At 48.9% G+C, this 17,080-nt stretch overlaps 1 protein-coding gene across 1 annotated transcript in view; it reads right to left on the bottom strand.

Moving 5' to 3' along the window:
• Window positions 1–15,643, bottom strand: part of SLC13A3 (solute carrier family 13 member 3) — a 62,658-nt gene extending 47,015 nt beyond the window's left edge. Inside the window, exon 1 of the mRNA XM_033094786.1 lies at window positions 15,347–15,643. Within this exon, the coding sequence (XP_032950677.1) occupies window positions 15,347–15,457 (111 nt within the window). The 5' untranslated portion in view covers window positions 15,458–15,643. The remainder of the gene's footprint in view (window positions 1–15,346) is intronic.
• Between the last annotated feature and the right edge of the window lie 1,437 nt (window positions 15,644–17,080).

Below are 17,080 nucleotides of genomic sequence, written 5' to 3'. Positions count from 1 at the left end.
GACCTACTTAGAGATTGAAGCATCATGGCTCAGGCACCCATTCCTGGTGGAAGTGACCTTGAGCAGACGGCTTCCCCGCTTGGAGCCTCAGTTTGCTCATAGACACTACAGGAACGATGGCATTGCAGAGTCACCACGGTGGTGCAGGGTCACCATGGTGGCACAGCGCCTGGAAGATGACTGTCTCCCAAGAAGCAGGAGCTGTTGGGGTCCGTGGAAAAGAGCAGTGGACAGGGAGCTAGGAGATGGGGGCTGAAATCTGGACGCGGTGCCAAGAAGCAGAAGAGCCTGCGTCACGAGCTTGGCAGCCAGCGCCAGAGTGCTTGGGTTCAAATCCTGCCTTATTGCTTTCTAGAGCCAGTGACTTAATTCTGTGCCTCAGTTTCCTCATCTGTAAAATGGAGATGATGATAATGGTAAGACTTCCCACCTCATAGAGTTGTTGCAAGAATGAAGTTAATGTAGGTAAAATGCTGGGAGTGAGGGATGGCAGAGTAAGCTGTATATATTTAACATATCACCTACTGTTGACGGGCTCTGTTACTTGGAGCACATGTCTTGCCCTCTTTCCATTCGAAGTTTCACCGCAATGATCCATAAGGCATTTCACGTGGGGATGAAAGTGCTGATTCTAGGTGGCACATAGATACGGACCCCAAAGGAAAAGGAGCCTGGAGCACACACCCAGCAGGTCCAGGCAAAGGACCCGGCCTGGCAGGACGAGAGACAACCCGAGAGAAACCCTCTCTGCAGAGGCCAGGCGGCATCCAGGCAGGAGGCCTCCCCTTGGAACAAGGGACTTAAATGAGGCCAGCCGAGGCTCAGGGTGACAGTCCCCGGTGCACATCTCAAGCTGCGAGCTTTGGAGCGAAGGGTGGCCTTTCCGAGCCTCTATGTCCTCGTCCATGAATTCAGATGTATGTTACGCCATCCAGAGAGAGCCGGGAAGGAGGTCAAGGGGAAACAGACGTGGTGGTTCTTTGAAAGCTCTGATTCTGGGAGCATCTCTCTCTCCCCGCCTCTCAAGCATCTCTCCCTTGTTGCCTCAGAGCAATAGCACTGCTATTCAGGATGGGTGCATGCATTGAGCACTTACTGTGTGCCAGGCACGGTTCCTGTGGATTCCCTTGTTAAACTCCACCCACAGCCCCATGAGGCAGCTACATCTGCTCTCCCTGTTTATATGTGGCTCGGCTCACTGTGGCTTAGAGAGCTTGAGTGACTTGCCTCAGAGTGAATGGTAGATGAAAATAATAAAGCTACCACTTATTGAGGGCTTACACTGGCCAGGCACCGAGCCATGCTTTTGACATGTGTTAGCTCACCTGTTCATCAGACAACCCTTTTTAGAAATGAGAAACTGAGGCACAGAGAGGTTCAGCAACTTCTTCATCCATGTGCCCTTCTAGCAAGGGGTGGAGCTGTGATTCCCACTGTGGTGGTCTGAGCCCAGTCCTCTGGGCCCTAGTCCCAGGCTCAGCGATGAGGGTACAGTACTGGTAACAGCCAGCATTTACTGAGCACTTACTATGTGCTGGTGCTGGGCTAAGCCCTTTCCGTATTATGACTTTTGCTCCTCACACACTCCGGTAGGTTCGATAAAAGGAAATGAAAGGACAAACACTCAACAAAAAAGCACTTTCCAGGTCCTTTCACATCTCCTCTGGGTCTGTTGAGTCTTGAAGACAAGCAGAGCTGATTTTAGTGTGCCCATTTTCTGGAGAAGGAGACTGAGGCACAGAGGGTTAAGCCAGGGTAACCCAAAGGAAAAGAGCTGGGGTAACCCAGAAGTCTGGTCTCTGATTTCCAGCCAGGGCTCCTCTCTCCGACCCTCTCTCCTATGCCTGAAAATACTCTGACAAAGCAGTTAGGAGATACCTGTGTCCATTTGGACTTAAGATTCAAGAGGGAAAAGAGGAGAAAGTTGAGAGGGTGCCTTGCCCCAGGAGACCTCTGAGGCCAGCGGCCCCTTTCCTCTCACCCTTCATCTGGACTCGAGTGTGTTAGTCCCCTGGACTCATTAGCAGACGATGTACAACTTCAAGTTCTTGGAGCCATTCATTAAAAGTATTCCTGGGGAGGCTCACATGCCTAATCATTCCTGAGCCAGACAGGTGGGTGGGGGTGGAGGGAGCCCCACTGGACCCAGGAGCCCCTAGCAGCCTGGCTCAGCCCAGGAGGGCGGAACAAGTTGTTCCGAAAGAGGCCAATCCACTGCGTAACCTTGGGCAGCTCCTATCCCCCTCGGGGCCTTAGTCCCCCTGTCCAAAGGGCTCTTCAGTTCCCAGCATGGGGTGGGGATGCATATAAGCCCCACTCAAGGCTTCTCCACCTCCTTCTGCTCCTGACACCCCCTTCCACACCTTTGGAGGCCTTTCTCTGGATGAAGCGAAATCCAGCCGGAGGGCACTGGGGTGGGCTCTGCCTTTAAATCCTGTTTGGGTTCTTCAACTCAGTTTCTCCGATCAGGGGACCCGGGCCTGTCTCCTGGAGGGGCTGTTATGGGAACCAGGAAGGTCATCGATGTTTCTTGAATACCCGCCACACTCCCACCTTAGGACCTTTGCACTTATAAACACTTAAGTGTCCTGCCCGGAACTCTCTTCCTTTATATATGCTTAGGGCTCCCTCCCTCACCTCCTTCAGGTTAAATGTCATCCCCTTCAGGTATCTGTTCAAAGGTTCCCTTCCCAATGAAACCATCCTGACTCTAAAATCACACTGTTGCATTACCACCTCCCTGCCCCCTTCTCTGCTTTTTCATTCTCCACAGCACTTATCATACCACATATCTCATTCATTTATCCGTTTGTTTTTAAGGTCTCCTCGCTAGGATGTCAGCTCCATAAATGTAAGGATTTGTGACTATTTGGCTCACTGCCATGTCCCCTGGAAATAGTAAATGGCATGTCACACGTGTTCAATTAATACTTTTTGACTGAATGTATTAACCACTTGTGGACAGCACCGGGCACACAGCAAACACTGAAGAAAGATCCTTTTTGAGCCCATATTCATTCTGGAAATATTTATTAAGCACCTACTGTGGCCCAGGTGTTGGGGGGACAAGCTGGACAGGATTCCTAGTACTTGTCTTGCTATTTGCAGGGCTCGTTATGTTTTTCAAAGCACTTAATTTCCCAGGCTCTCAGCACAGCCCCATGAGGTAGGCAGGCCCAGGAAACAAGATGAGGAAACCAAGGCTGGCAATGAAGTCCCTCACAGAGCAAGTTCTTGGCCAAGCCGGGATTCATCCTGGGCCAGCTGAGGCCACATCCTGTATGCCCACTACTCAGCCTAACTTCCCTTGGGCACTGGGGGTCTGCTCTGCCCCTGACACTTTCAACTCTGTCCTGTTTACCATCATCCCACCCCCACTCCGGTCCAGCTGGCCCTGCCCCAGGCATCCTGGGAGCTGATGTGGTGAAGCGACAGGGAAGCGGACCCTTGCTGCTGAGGCCTGACCTGTGCAGTTTCCAAGCCTCTCTTGACAATGACCCTCCCTCCACTGCCCACAATCCCTCACTTCTCAGGCCTCTGGGGCTCCATGCTTCGGGCCAACAATAAGAAAGGCAAGGGAACTTGCACTGCGGTTTTTCTCTGAATAAGCACTATCTCATTTAATCTTCCCAGCAGCTCCTAGGAAGGAGCCTTATTCCATTTTATAGAAGAGGAAAAGGAGGCTCAGAGAACCCAAGAACCCACCCAGTGAGAAAAGGGAGGGGGCCAAGAGGATTCAAAGACAAACCTCATGGACTATAAAGCCCTTCCAGACCTGGATCCACAGGCTCATTTGTAATGCAAACAACAATACTACTACTAATTACAATAATAATAGCAAATATTTACCTACTACTTCTTCTATACCTGGGCACAGCCCCAAGTGTTTTACGTATAGGAACCAATCTTCACAACACCCCTATGAGGCAGGGCCTATCAGTATCCTCATATTACAGAGGAAGAAACTGTGGTACAGAGAGGCTAAGTAACTTGCCCAAGGTCACACAGCCAGGAAGTGGGACAACAAGGCTGGAGTCCAGGAAGTCTGGTGCGAGAGTTCACACTCTCCTGATGCTGCCCCCACCCTCTCAGAAAGTGATTCTGTGGGAGGCAGCAAACAAGGGCTTCTCTTGTTATTTCTCCCAACCTAGGGAAAGGCATTGTTTCTGCCCGCTGAGAGACCAGAGGGCAGAAGGGACGTCAGCTCTGTCCAGCGGAGCCTGGAGCTCGTCTCTAAGTGGGGCTCTGAGGCCAGGGGTGGTTTGTCTGCCTGGAACACCCGCGATTTCCAAATCCTCTCCGCTCTGCGAGGCCTTCTGCCAGGCTGTGTGCCCATAGGCAAGCATGTCCCTTCCCCAGGCCTCAGTTTCCTTGACAGAAAATGGGACTTGAGTGTGCCTGCCTCAAAGCCTTGTCGGGAAATCAAAGAACAAATGCATTAAGGACAGGGGTTCTCAACCTCGGCTCCACTGATATTTGGCACCTGAGATTTCTGTCACGGGGCCACCTTATGCACTGTGGGACATTTAACAGCATCCCCAGGCCTCTTCCCACTAGATGCCAGTAGCACCTCCATCGAATTATGACCAAGAAAGTCTCCAGTGTCGTCTGGGAGCAAAATGCTTGAGAACCACTGATTTAAAGTATTTCCCAGAGCCCAGAACACAGTAGGTGATTTGTCCAGGAAGGCAGCCAACGTTTGTTCAGCCCTTTACAAGCATCATTGATTATTATCATAACCATTGCAGATGAGGACATTGAGGCACAGAGAGGTTAAGCAACTGGCCCAAGGTCACATAGCATATTAAAAAGGCAGGGTTTGAACTCAAGCAGCCAAACGCAAGCTCCTACCTATCATGCTTGACCACCCATGTTAGCTCCTGTCTTCAGAGAGCTCCCCGAGAACTCTAAACTCCTACTCCAGTGTCAGGATGACATGCCTCTCCTCTGGGAAGCCTTCCTTGATGTTCCCCACCCCCTCCTGCACAATCACTCTGTTCCCCTTTTGCCTCCGCTGGATAATGGAGTGTGGGCTTTCAACAAGGCAGACCTAGGCTTGAATGCCAGCCCTACTATTCCTCCAATGGCTGTGAGGTGCTAGGGAAATGGCTTTAGCTCTCTGTGCCTCAGCCTCCTCACCTGTAAAATGGGTCCATCACCCTGTGGCACACAGTGTGGCTAAGAGCACAAACTCTGGAGCTGGAATGCCAGAGCTTGAATCCCAGCTCTGCTACTTCCAAACCTTGGGATCTTGGGCAAGTGACTAAACCACTCTGGGCTTCAGTTGCCTCATCTGGAATGTGGATAATAACATCTCTTGCCCCCACAGAGCCCTGGTGAGCTTAAATGAGCTAGCAAGCAAATCTGGAGTGCTTTGAACCATGCCTCGCAGTTAGTAAGTGCTAGAGAGGTATTGGCTATGGCTCTTAGGTGGCCTCTTGGGCGACACAGAAGAGGGCATGAATAAGGCATGTGGCCCAGGACATCAACAAAATTGAACTGACTTCCTGCAGCTTCCCAGGGACCAGCACATTCCTGTAGGAGAGCTTCATACTGTTGAAATCAAATCCCCTTTTCAGCCCAGGCTACTGATAAGAACCACAGGAAAGGAGAGCAAAAGGGACCGGCCACTAGACTGACCGGTGGAAACGTGCTGGCCTCCCCAACCCTTTTCAAAAGTCTTTATCCAGCTGGGGATCACTGTTCTGTGCTGTGTATCAGTCCCCCTGCCCCTCCAACATGGGTTCATTCCCGTTGACTCCCTGTCCCCTTGTGAATTTCAGGGACAAGTAGAACCGAGAGCCTAGTATCCCTGTTTTGCAGATAATAGCAACAGCTGAAATTTTTTATTGAGCAACTACTATGCATCGAGCACTCTTAAGTCTTCCCAGCAGGTGGGTTTCATTATGCCCACCTTGCAGATGAGGAAATAGAGGCTGGGGGAGGCGGGAGGTGGTACAGCCTTAAGTGTCTCTTTCTTGATACATCTCAGCTGGAGAGAGCGGTTCGGGTCCTTGTGTGTGACTTGTTCCTGGCCCTGGCCAGGTCCAGCCTAGCTAGGGTTCTGACTTTGTGTCTTCAAGGTCTGGGGGTGTCAGAAAATGCTGCTCATCAGTCCAGAGGGCAATGTCCTGTTGCGTCGGGTCAGGAAACACGATCTTGCTCCTTGCCTCATCACGGGGAATCACATTGGCCTGTTTACACACCTGGCAGGAGCTCCGGGAAAGTGGAAAATTGGCGGGGCCTCACAGGGATGGTTCCGAGACCAAGGGGTCTGTGTAAGCAATGGGCCAAACCTGACAGGGACAGCACGGAAGGGGCACAATAAGGGTTCTGGGACCCCCTGGCTGGGGTAGCCTGGGAAAGTCCTCCCATGCCCCCTCTGTGCCTCAGTCTCCCCAGCTGAAAAATGAAAGGGCTGGAAACAGATTCCAGCTCAAACCTTCCACAAATTGGTAGCAGTCTGGGGGTTTGGAAAAGTACACGTCTTCTGAAATCAAAGCTATCCGGGTTCAAGTCCAAATTCATTCATTCGCTTGTTTACTGAGAACAAAATGTGTCAGGCGCTGTCCTAGGCACTGGAAATGCTACAGGGAACAAGACAGACCTGGGCCCTGTCCTTATGTTACTCACAGCTTACTAGGGTGGCAGACAAGGAACAAATTAATGATCGTTTCAGACTGGGATGAATGCCACGAAGGAAATAAAACAGGCGGCTGTTTTAGAGAGTGTTTTGCGGGATAAGGAGGGCAAGTATACTTGAGAAGGGGCAATCAAGGGGGACTCAGAGGAGATGTCACTGGCGCTAAGACCTCAACTAGAAGGACCCAGCTGTGGAAGATCAGGGGCAATATCATCTCAGGCAGAGAGAACAACAAGTGCAAAGGCCCTGAGGCAGGAATAAGCTTGGCAGGTTTCAAAAACCAAAAGAAGGCCTATGAGGCTGAATCACAGTGAGGAAAGAGTATGGGAGATTATAACAACCCTATTTTCTAGTTTGCTCTGACATCTTGGGACCTGGCTGCTTCTGGAGGGTCAGCCTTTCCCAGGTCTAGCTAATTCCTAGAGATAGTGAACAATTCACCTGTGCTTTCCAAATGTAAACCAGCCAATCCAGAACCCAACCACCCCCTTTACTGGGCTCTCTCACTCCAGGCCACTGTCCTCCTGTCTTAATCATCCCAGGACCAGGTACCAGAAAACTCGGGGTAGCCTCTATGTCCCAGAGCCCACTGCAATGATTTGAACTAGCCAATCCCAAGCCTGCCTACCTAGACTTGCCCATTCCTTAAATATGTACTATATGGCCAGATAAGTGATAAAAACCATGAAGAAAGATAAGGCAGGGAAGAGAACGGTGTAAAGAATTTTTCATTTTGTATGTTAATTAGGGAGGCCAAGGAAGGCCTCTACGGAGGTTCATCTTTGAACTAAGATGACTGAAGTGAGGGAGCAAGGCTTGTCTGGAAGAAGAGCAGTTCAGACAGAGGGAATAGCAAGTGCAAAGGCCCTGGGGTGAGAGCAACCTTGGGATAGTCAAAAAACAGCAAGAAGGCCAGTGTGGCTGGCGCAGAGGGAGCGAGGCGGCCACAGCTCCTAGTAAGTGACCGGTAAATATTTGCTGTCCTTATCCGTTGTTGAGGGCCTACTATGATCTGAACAGATATAAGGATCTTGACCTTTGATCCCTGTCACCCCTTATCTAGAAGTTAGGCTTCAAAGATAAAATGAAATGTCACTAGAATAGAAGGTTGATGGCTGGGAGCCTGGGATCGGGGAATCACTAGACAAGGAGGGGGTCGGGTAGAGGCGCTCATCTCCAAGCTGCCCCTCACTCACTGGGACACCTCAGGCAACTCACCTTCCTTCTCTGGGCCAGGTGTCCTCTTTACGCATATTAAACTCGAATGCTCACCAAGTTCTGGAATGTTGACAGTGACTGCAGTAAAGTAACAGCTGACATTTATGGAGTGCTTACTATGAGCCAGCACTTTGCAAAGTGCCTCAAACATATAAAATCATTTTGTCCCCACAGCACTATTATTGGACCCAATCTCCATATGAGAACACTGAGGCTTAGAACTGACCATTTCAACAGAGTTCATTCCACCCGACACTACCAGCATCGTTCATTTTCCCCCTAATCAGGTTCAGAGTTCCCTCCGAGAAAAAAAAGTATGAAGATTAGATTGTGAAAGAAACAAAATGTATGTGTATCTGAGATGTAATTTTTGCATATATGAACTTATTTCTTCATCACGAAATCCTGTGAGGAAAGGACTATGAATAAATCCATTTGTCGGATGGGGGAACAGGGTCAGAGAAGTGAAGTCACTCTTCCTGAACCACACAGCTCATCGGGGCAGAAGCGGGAGCCGAACTCATATCCACATGAGTCCAAAGCCAGGACTTTTTGCCAAAACCATGCTCCCTCCTGAACCCCAGGGTTTGCATCCTCGGAACAAAGGGCCCACGTGATGGGACAGACACAGCTGTGAGTATGGTTCTGCCACCTATTAATTTCCTGTTGCTGTTGTCGCAAATGACCTCAATCGCAGTGGCTTAAAACAGCACAAAGTTCTTCTCCTACAGTTTTACAGGCCAAATGTCTGAAACCATTTCCACTGGGCTACAGTCAAGGTGCCCTTGGGGCTGGTTCCTTCTGGAGGCGCTCGGAGAGATCCATCCACTCCTCGCCTTTTCCAGCTTCTAGCGGCTGCCTGCATTCCCTGGCTTGTGAGCCCCCATCACATTCCCTTCTGACTCTGACCCTCCTGTACAGATCCCTGTACAGGCTCCCTCTTGTCCAGAGCCTCATGATCACGTGGGATCCGCCCCGGTCATCAGAATAATCTCCTCATCTCAAAATCCTTGCCTTGACCACACCTGCAAAGGTCCCTTTTCTGTGTAAGGTGACACGCCCAGGTTCAGGGGACTAGGACACTGACACCTTCGGTGAGGCACTGTGCAGCCACCCACAGGCAAGGAGTCTTCCTTTACTGACCGACCACCAAGTGGCATGGTACCAAGAAGCTCGTCTAGGTAGCCCCCTCATTTTACAGATGAGGAAACCAAGCAGCAGGGGCTGGCAGCCAACCTTATGAATCTCCAAAGAAGGCAGAAACACCGGGGGTGCCAAGAAAATGTACACAAGTGGATACTCGGGTCACCGTTGCTCAAGCAGTAGTTCGCCGTCATCAGAAGTGTCTGGACGCTGGTGGGAACCACGTTGAGCACCTCTTGTAATTGCAGAAGTCAAACGTATTCATGTTTTTGCATTCATCTTGTATTATCGGTGTATTTGAGTATTACAATTTTAATACAGGTTTTTTCCTTTCTTAAAATGTGTATACATTTTTTTGGTACCCTGGTATATGCTGGCTGCAAGTCCAGCATTTCTTGCAGTGAAAGAGGCCCGCTCTGGAAGACTTTGGACCATTCAGAAAAGGACAATAAATACCACTGTTACTCCCTTTCTGATTCTTCCTTCTCATTCCCTCCAAAACAAAGTCTCAGTTTGGTTCTAGCTTGCCTTTTACACCTCTCTTGATCCTTTCTCTCCCTTTGTAACAAAGAAAGGGCACGTCTCAGGCCCTCAGCATCAAGTGGGCAGCTGTATGCAGCCAGAATTACCCAACATTGGATATTTATTTATTTACTGCTAGTTTTCTTCTGTTAGTTATTCATGATCCTGATTTTCCATACATGGTCCTGACATGAAATTTCCTTTCTAAGTCACTTTTAAAGCCACATTTAAGTTTTGTTTTGGCTTTTTTTTTTTTAAAGGAGGGGGCAGTAAGGCATTAATGTAAGGAAAAAATTGGTAAATGATAGGAATGTAATCAGGGAAATAATACTGAGCGGGAAGGGATCTGGCAGAAATGTTGTGGGTGGCATTTGGATGATGGAAACCACATCAGACCTCATGCCATTTTGGGGGTGCATGTGGACAAATTCCTGGTCCAAGTTCTCTGGGGTTCGATGAGATGAAGCAAGTTAAAAGTATTAGGCAGTAGCTGGCTAGAGAAGGTGCTCGATCCACAGGGCCGGACTTGTGGTCTTGTCTGGCAAACTCCTATTCAGGGAAGACTCAAGGGCTTCTCAGAACCCTGGTCACCTGTCTGCCAAAACCCAGGACCAAGAGACGAGGAGAAGTGACTGAAGTAATATTTAGTAGCTGTGTGACCTCAGGAACATTACCTAACTTCTCTGTGCCTCTCTTTCCTCATCTGTAAAACTGGTGATCATTATTCCTATAAGGCTGATGTGAAGAGTAAATGAATAACAATGTGGAAAGCATGTAAAACAGTATAGGGTGGGGGGGGAGAATTAGCAGTTATTGTCATTACTATAAATTCCCACTATATTTGGTCCTGCACTGGACAATTTCTGTACCTTCTCTCTCTTTTGTTTTTAAACTTTTATTTATTTTAAGTGTGTTTTTCCAGGACCCATTAGCTCCAAGTCAAGTAGTTGTTTCCATCTAGTTGTGGAGGGCGCAGCTCACAGTGGCCCATGCGGGGATCGAACCGGCAACCCTGGTGTTAGAGCATCATGTTCTAACCAACTGAGCTAACCGGTCACCCCCGTACTTTTTCTTAATTAAGTCTCATAAGAGCCCTTTGAGAGGATGTGAGTCTTTCTTACTTCACAAATGAGAAAACCGAGCCTCAGAAATGTGAGGTCTCCAACCCAGGCTCCCCTGTCTCATAATTTCAGAGCTAAGTCCCAAACCCAGCTCTTCCTAACTCAAACCTATACTCTTTCCATCATTTTACTTCTCTGAGTCTGTTTCCTCATCTGCAGAATGGGAGCGTTAAAACTTACCTTGAGCACTGAATAAAAAAGTAATTAGTTATGATGTGGGCACAATATATGATTTCACTGGGCCCAAATAATAAGCAGGGAGGAAGGTGATACTACGGCCATGTTATAAATGAAGAAACTGAGGCCCAGAGAAGTAAAATGATTTGTCCAAGGTCACAGAACAAGTATGTATAATGAGAATCCCATTCTGATTCCAAAGACTCAAAACTGGGAATGAAATGACCGTTTTCCTCGTTTCCCACCTAAATGCCCCAGCCCAAGAATTAGGCAACAAAAAAGTGGGCCTCTGATCTTATGAGTATACCACCACCCCCTGACAAGATTCACCATCCCAGAACAAGTCTGCTGATAGCCACACTTGACACCTTTGTGCAAATTAGGAAGAGAGGCTCTTCTTCAGGTGATCCAGCCCTGCACTGGGGTGCAGGGTTCAGCATGTAGAGTATAGGTTGGTTCAGTCTCACTTTACCTCCTCAAGGTAACTTGTGCAGTGTACAACCTGCACAACACTCTGTAGCAGGACTGCCTAGAGCACCCCCGAACTCCTCCTGAGAGCATCCTTAGAAAGAGTCACCTGGTAGGACCTACTGTAAAAACTCGTCTTGGCCAGGTGATCAGTCCAGCTAAATTGGCTTGCAGTGGGTGCAAGGTGGGAAAGGGGCAAGACTTCTCTGCAAGCACTTGGGGCTATGGCTTATTAGCATGCCTGCTTTATTAGTCTCTTCTGTCCCCGCTAGCTGCCCTAGGCCAGTCCCCAAACCTCCAGGTCCCAAGATGGTCATTTTTGGAAAACTTTTTGGGGGTCCCTCTGGCAGCATCCTGACTTCCTAAGTCTGGATCCCCAGTGGCGCTGGAAATTGCAACCATTGCATTCTAGAAGTGCATCCCACTCCTTTTCATCCCTGCTGATGGCATTCTGAGCCAGGACATAATGTAAGAATTGTTCCCCCCAGACCTGCCCTTCAGATTAACCCCAGCCTCCCCGCAGGCTAGCTCACCAGTCGCCAGGGGACAGTTGCATGAGGACCAACCCTTTTGACCAATCAGAATCCCAGAGCCTCAGAGCAGCAGTGGCCCTGGAGACATCATCAAGCTGGAAAACCAGACTCGACGAGGAGCAAATGGCAAATGCCCAAGCATCTCAGACTTCTATCCTCATGTGCTATCTGCAGTTTCGCAAAAGTTTTTCGGAACCCATACGTACACAACAACCTGCAGTGGGGCTTCCAGAATTTCTATGAGAGAGAGGCTTAGAAGTGGCAATCTGATGGGCGTGGGGTGAACACGAGGACACTAGCCTTGGAGCTACATTTGAAGAGCCAGCTTATTTTTGTCAGCCCACCAGCCTTTGTTTGGAGACGTTATCACAGGGGAGGGGGGGGTTAAAACTGACTAAGATGACAGGGATTGTCTTGAAGCTGTGTTTGCACAGCAAAGGCACTCTGTTTGCTTTAAATGTATGTCACAGATCAATAAAAACAGCAATGTTTTCTGTTCAATGTTCTCTAAGGATGCTTTTATTCACATTGTGGTTAACATAAGATTGAGAAACGTCAGTCATTAACATCAAGGATATAATAATGATAATTATGATAATGATAATTATGTATATAATTATTTATTTAATTATACATTGGATTATAGATATAATTGTATATATATAATTATTGAGTATGCTGATAGAGATTTTGAAGGAGGCTAAAATCTCCCAAGAAGCCAGACCTGCCTCCTTGGAGGAAGCTCTGGTTTGTCAGCCACTTAAAGAGTCAGTGACAGCTAAGGCTGCACAAAGGGTCCCCACCAGAGATCTGTAGTGAACTGGGAGAGGTTTTCACTCATTTATAACTCTAGGAAGAGTGTAAAGTGTAGCGGTCAGAAGTACAGACCCTGCGTTCTGGCCTTGTACCAGCTGTGTGACCTTGGGGAAGCCACCTAACCTTGCTGAGCTTCCATTTCCTTACCTGTTCAGTAGGGATGCTAACAGAAGCTGCCTCCCTGGTTATGTGGACATTATATAGGATAATGCCTGCAAAGCTCTTATACGGTGCCTGCACATAGTAAGAGTGAAGCATTCACCAAACACCGTGCTCATCAGGCTACCACTGTTGCAGGGGATTACAGGCACGCTGTTACGTTATCTGTGCGTGCCTGAGTTCACACGTGCAGCTCAGACCCCCTCCCCAGCCCCATACTGAATTTTGTATTTGTAAATCTATATGCTTTTGCTTAAACAGAGCCCCTCAAATACTATGTACTTCAGGCCCCATAGCACCTGGGTCTGCCCCTGGGTTCACAGATCTTGCTAGAGGGCAGAGCAGAGAGAGGGGAGCTCCCAGGACCCCCTGCTGAGGAGAGAGAACCTGTGTGCTTCACCTGTTCCCCGGAGCTCTGCCTGGGACCTCGCAGACGCATCATCCTGCCATCAGTGGTCCCTTCACAAAGGCAGGCGACTTCCTCTCTCCACTCTTCACATCAATTCTCCAAACTAGCAAGGTGATCGTCGCATTTTATAGACAAGAAAAGTGAGATTCTAAGAAGAAAGGGGATTGATCCAAAGTCCCAAGATCAGCAAGTGGCCTAGGATGGAATGGTTTTAGAAAAAGTGACCTATTCCTTATTCCAGCACTCATTGTTTCTCTCTTCCATGTCAAGAAATTCTAACAGCTTTGATACGTCCATACTAAAGAACCTGCTTGTGTATTAGCCCTGGATCTCTTTGGCATCCCCTAGTACCTCTTCACTCCCTAGGCCCAAGGAGGGCCCCTTCTTCCAGGCAGCCCTCTCTGAACACCTGTCCCACTTCCTATGGTCTCTGCTGGTGTGTGCTGGGTAATGCACCACTAAATTACATCCTCTCATTACTTTTATGAACAATTTAATATCTCATTGAGGCATGGTGATGTGACTTCTGGAGGTAGAAGCCTGTCTTATGAGCCTAGTACCCTTCCATGATGCCTGGATGAGCCGGACACAGGTGAAGGAACCAAGAGGGACTTTCGGTACCATCTCCTTCCAGCTCCCATTGGTGGTGATTTTCATCGTGATACTCTTGATATCTATCTGCACCATTTGACCTTCTAGACTTTCTTTGAGAGTCTAGAAAAAGCTAGGATTCTGGATTCTGACAAGCTAGGGATTGAACCCCCACTCAGCTGCTTGCTGTGTGATTCTGAGCAAGTCACTTCATCTCTCTGAGCCTCACTTTTCTTCTCTGAAAACTGGGATAAATGATCCTGCACCTCTGAGGGGCACTGAGAGGATTAACGGAGATGATGCACGTAAGGCAAAGCTGAGCGCTGCACCTTGCTCCTAGTAAGCCTTTAGGAAACTTGGCTGTCCCCATCATGCATGGCGCCTGGGTGAAGGCCCACCGGTGTATGACGAGGCACTTACTGTATAAGGCTCAGTTCTCAGAGATTTACACACACAGTCATGAGCCACTAACAACGGGGATACACATTCCGAGACATGCATCTTCAGGCAATGGCGTCGTGCGAACATCACAGCGTGCACTTACACAAGCCTAGGTGGTACAACCTACTACACACCGACGGTGTACGGTCTAGCCTGTTGCTCCTAGGCTAGAAGCCTGTACAGCATGGTACTGTACAAAACAGCACGAGATTAAATTAAACACAAGAGAATATGATGCAATCAAGAGATGCCGTAAAGAACGAGATGTGTGGGCTCCAGCCGGCTAACGCGACATACTGTTTTACAGCAAACTTTTTCTATATAAGTAGAAAGAGTACGCTAGAAAGTATAGTATAATACATGCATAAACCAGTAACATAGTCGTTTATTATCAAGTATTACGTACTGTACATAACTGTATGCACTATATACTTTTATACGACTGTCAGCGCAGTAGGTTTGTTTTTACACGAGCATCACCACAAACATGTGGGAATGTTTGTTCTGCAGTGTCAGGATAGTTACACGTCACTAGGCAATAGGAATTTTTTGGCTCCATTATAATCTTATGGGACCACTGACGTATATGCCATCCGTCATCAACTGAAACATCATCAGGTTTATGCAGCTCGTGACTGTATGGCTTCATTTACTAGTCACCACAACCCTATGGATTGGCACTATCATTCCCCGCCCCTTTTACATAAGAGTAAACTGAAGTTCAGAGAGGTTAAGCGACTTGCCCAGGTCATACAGCGTCACGTTCATTAGTGTTCGTGATTGTCAAGTGAAAGGTGCAAACACGGTGCCAAACACGAAGTTAGCGCTTAATAAAGAGAAATCATTCATGTAGAAGTGACACGATCCAGAGGCTGGGTGTGACTCAGGCTCCAGGGAGCAGCTGGGAAAGGGGAAAAGGAGTTAGGGGTGTTCACAGCAGCCCGAGGCAGGATCAAAGTGGGAAAAGGCTGGAGGGGGATCTGGTGAAATCTGTCTAGACTGGGACCTCAGCGGTCCCCGGCTTCAGAGGTTTGGGAAAAGAGGGTCCTGCCTGTGGCGCAGCCAGGGAAGCGGATGGGGGATGCACAGGCAGAGGAGGCGTTACCTTGGGCGGGAGGGCGAAGACCACCGGCAGCAGCGCGAGCGGCGCGAAGAGCAGCACCAGGAGCCGCCGCGCGCTCCACACTTTCTTGGCCACTGTCGCTAGCGCCGCCATCTGCGCGATCACCGGGGGAGCGGGCCAGCCCTGGACTGCCGGCTCCAGGTCCCGGCGCCGACTTAAAGCCTGGGGAGGAGGGTCCAGGGAGGGGACTGCGCTTGGGGACCAGCCCTCTCCCTACTCCTCCCGGAGGAAAAGGGTGGTGCCTGCTCCCAGGGGACTGGGTGAAAGAGGCCCGGGAAAGTTAGGTAAAGTTAGGCACAATAACCAAGGAACCGGACTCCAGCCTGGAAGGCAGCTTGGCCTCGGGTTTGAGCCTGGCGACTTTCCAGTTATGTGACCTGGGCAACCGGCTTACTCTTTCCTCGCCACTGTTTACTTGCATGTGAAATGAGCGACAAGAACGCAGGGACTAGAGCACTGTATAAAGCATGTAAAATATATGTGTGGATTGAGGTTTGCAAAACAAGTTGTTTACTACCGTGTTTCCCCAAAAATAAGACCGGGTCTTATACTAATTTTTGCTCCACTAGGGCTTATTTTCAAGGGATGTCTTCTTTTTTTCACGTACAACAATCTACATTTATTCAAACACAGTCATATCATCTTCTTCTGGAACATCATCATAACATACTAAATGCATCCACCTGGCTGAGATCTTAACTGGGGCTCATTTTGGGGGTCTTATTTTCGGGAAACAGGGCAGTAGGATCAGGACTATGGCTGCACGTGTGGGAGACTGGTAAGAGTGAAGTGAAAGTAGACATGTTTATGTGTAGAGCATATACATGAAAGTAAACATGTTGATATTTATGTGTGAAACTGAGCATAACAAAATGGAGTGGTAAACACGTCCACCTAAGAGGTAAACGAGTCCTGGCAAACAACTTCTGGTTATCACCTAAGAGACGAACACCTCCTGGCAATCCACTTCTGGTTATCAGCTAAGAAGTAAACAAGTCCAAGGAAAAGAGGATAAAGGCAGAACTCCAGAGCAGTGCCATGAGTGGTCCTACTGGGTGCTCTGGCTAAGACCCGCTGCGAGGTGCAAGCCGCGATACCCCGGGACTCTCCGAAGCTCTTCCTTGCAAGACTAGCTCGCCTCAGACCCATCACGGGCCCAGTCGCCTCTCCCGGACCAGGGACCTTCTCCATCCCGACTGACTCTAGGACTTGGTTCCTTATTAAATTCTATTCTATTCTGTATAGCCTTCTGTGCTTACCAGAGCATTGGCTCTGGAGGGACATTGGCTCCCAAATAAAGCTGTGTTACTCACTCTACCTGAAACTGTGTGCCGGGACTGTTCCCCACTCGCGTCCCGAGTACCACGCAGGGACGTAGAGCCTGGCCGGGGGGTTAATGTCCCCTTGACTTTCAGGAAAAGACTGAAATGTGGGGATTGCCCTTTCAGGTGGTCGCAACATAAATTGGCAGAGTGGGCACTTTTCACTTCCCCACTGACTTCACAACTGATGCGCAAGCCTTGGCCATAAATTGGCACAGTCAGTCATAAATTGGCGTAGTCAGCACTCCTTTTTCAAGAACAGAAACTTCTCAGGAAAGACGGTGAGCTCAGCGGGGTAGAGCACGTTACTGTTAACACCAAGATTGCCGTTTCGATGCCCGCATGGGCCATTTTGAACTATGCCCTTCTTTAAAGAAAAGGAAGGAATAATTTT

The sequence above is a fragment of the Rhinolophus ferrumequinum genome, chromosome 23 (assembly GCF_004115265.2).
Source record: "Rhinolophus ferrumequinum isolate MPI-CBG mRhiFer1 chromosome 23, mRhiFer1_v1.p, whole genome shotgun sequence".
NCBI lineage: Eukaryota > Metazoa > Chordata > Mammalia > Chiroptera > Rhinolophidae > Rhinolophus > Rhinolophus ferrumequinum.
Note: the sequence above shows the minus strand (reverse complement) of the source record. Positions and strands in the feature narration are given on the sequence as shown.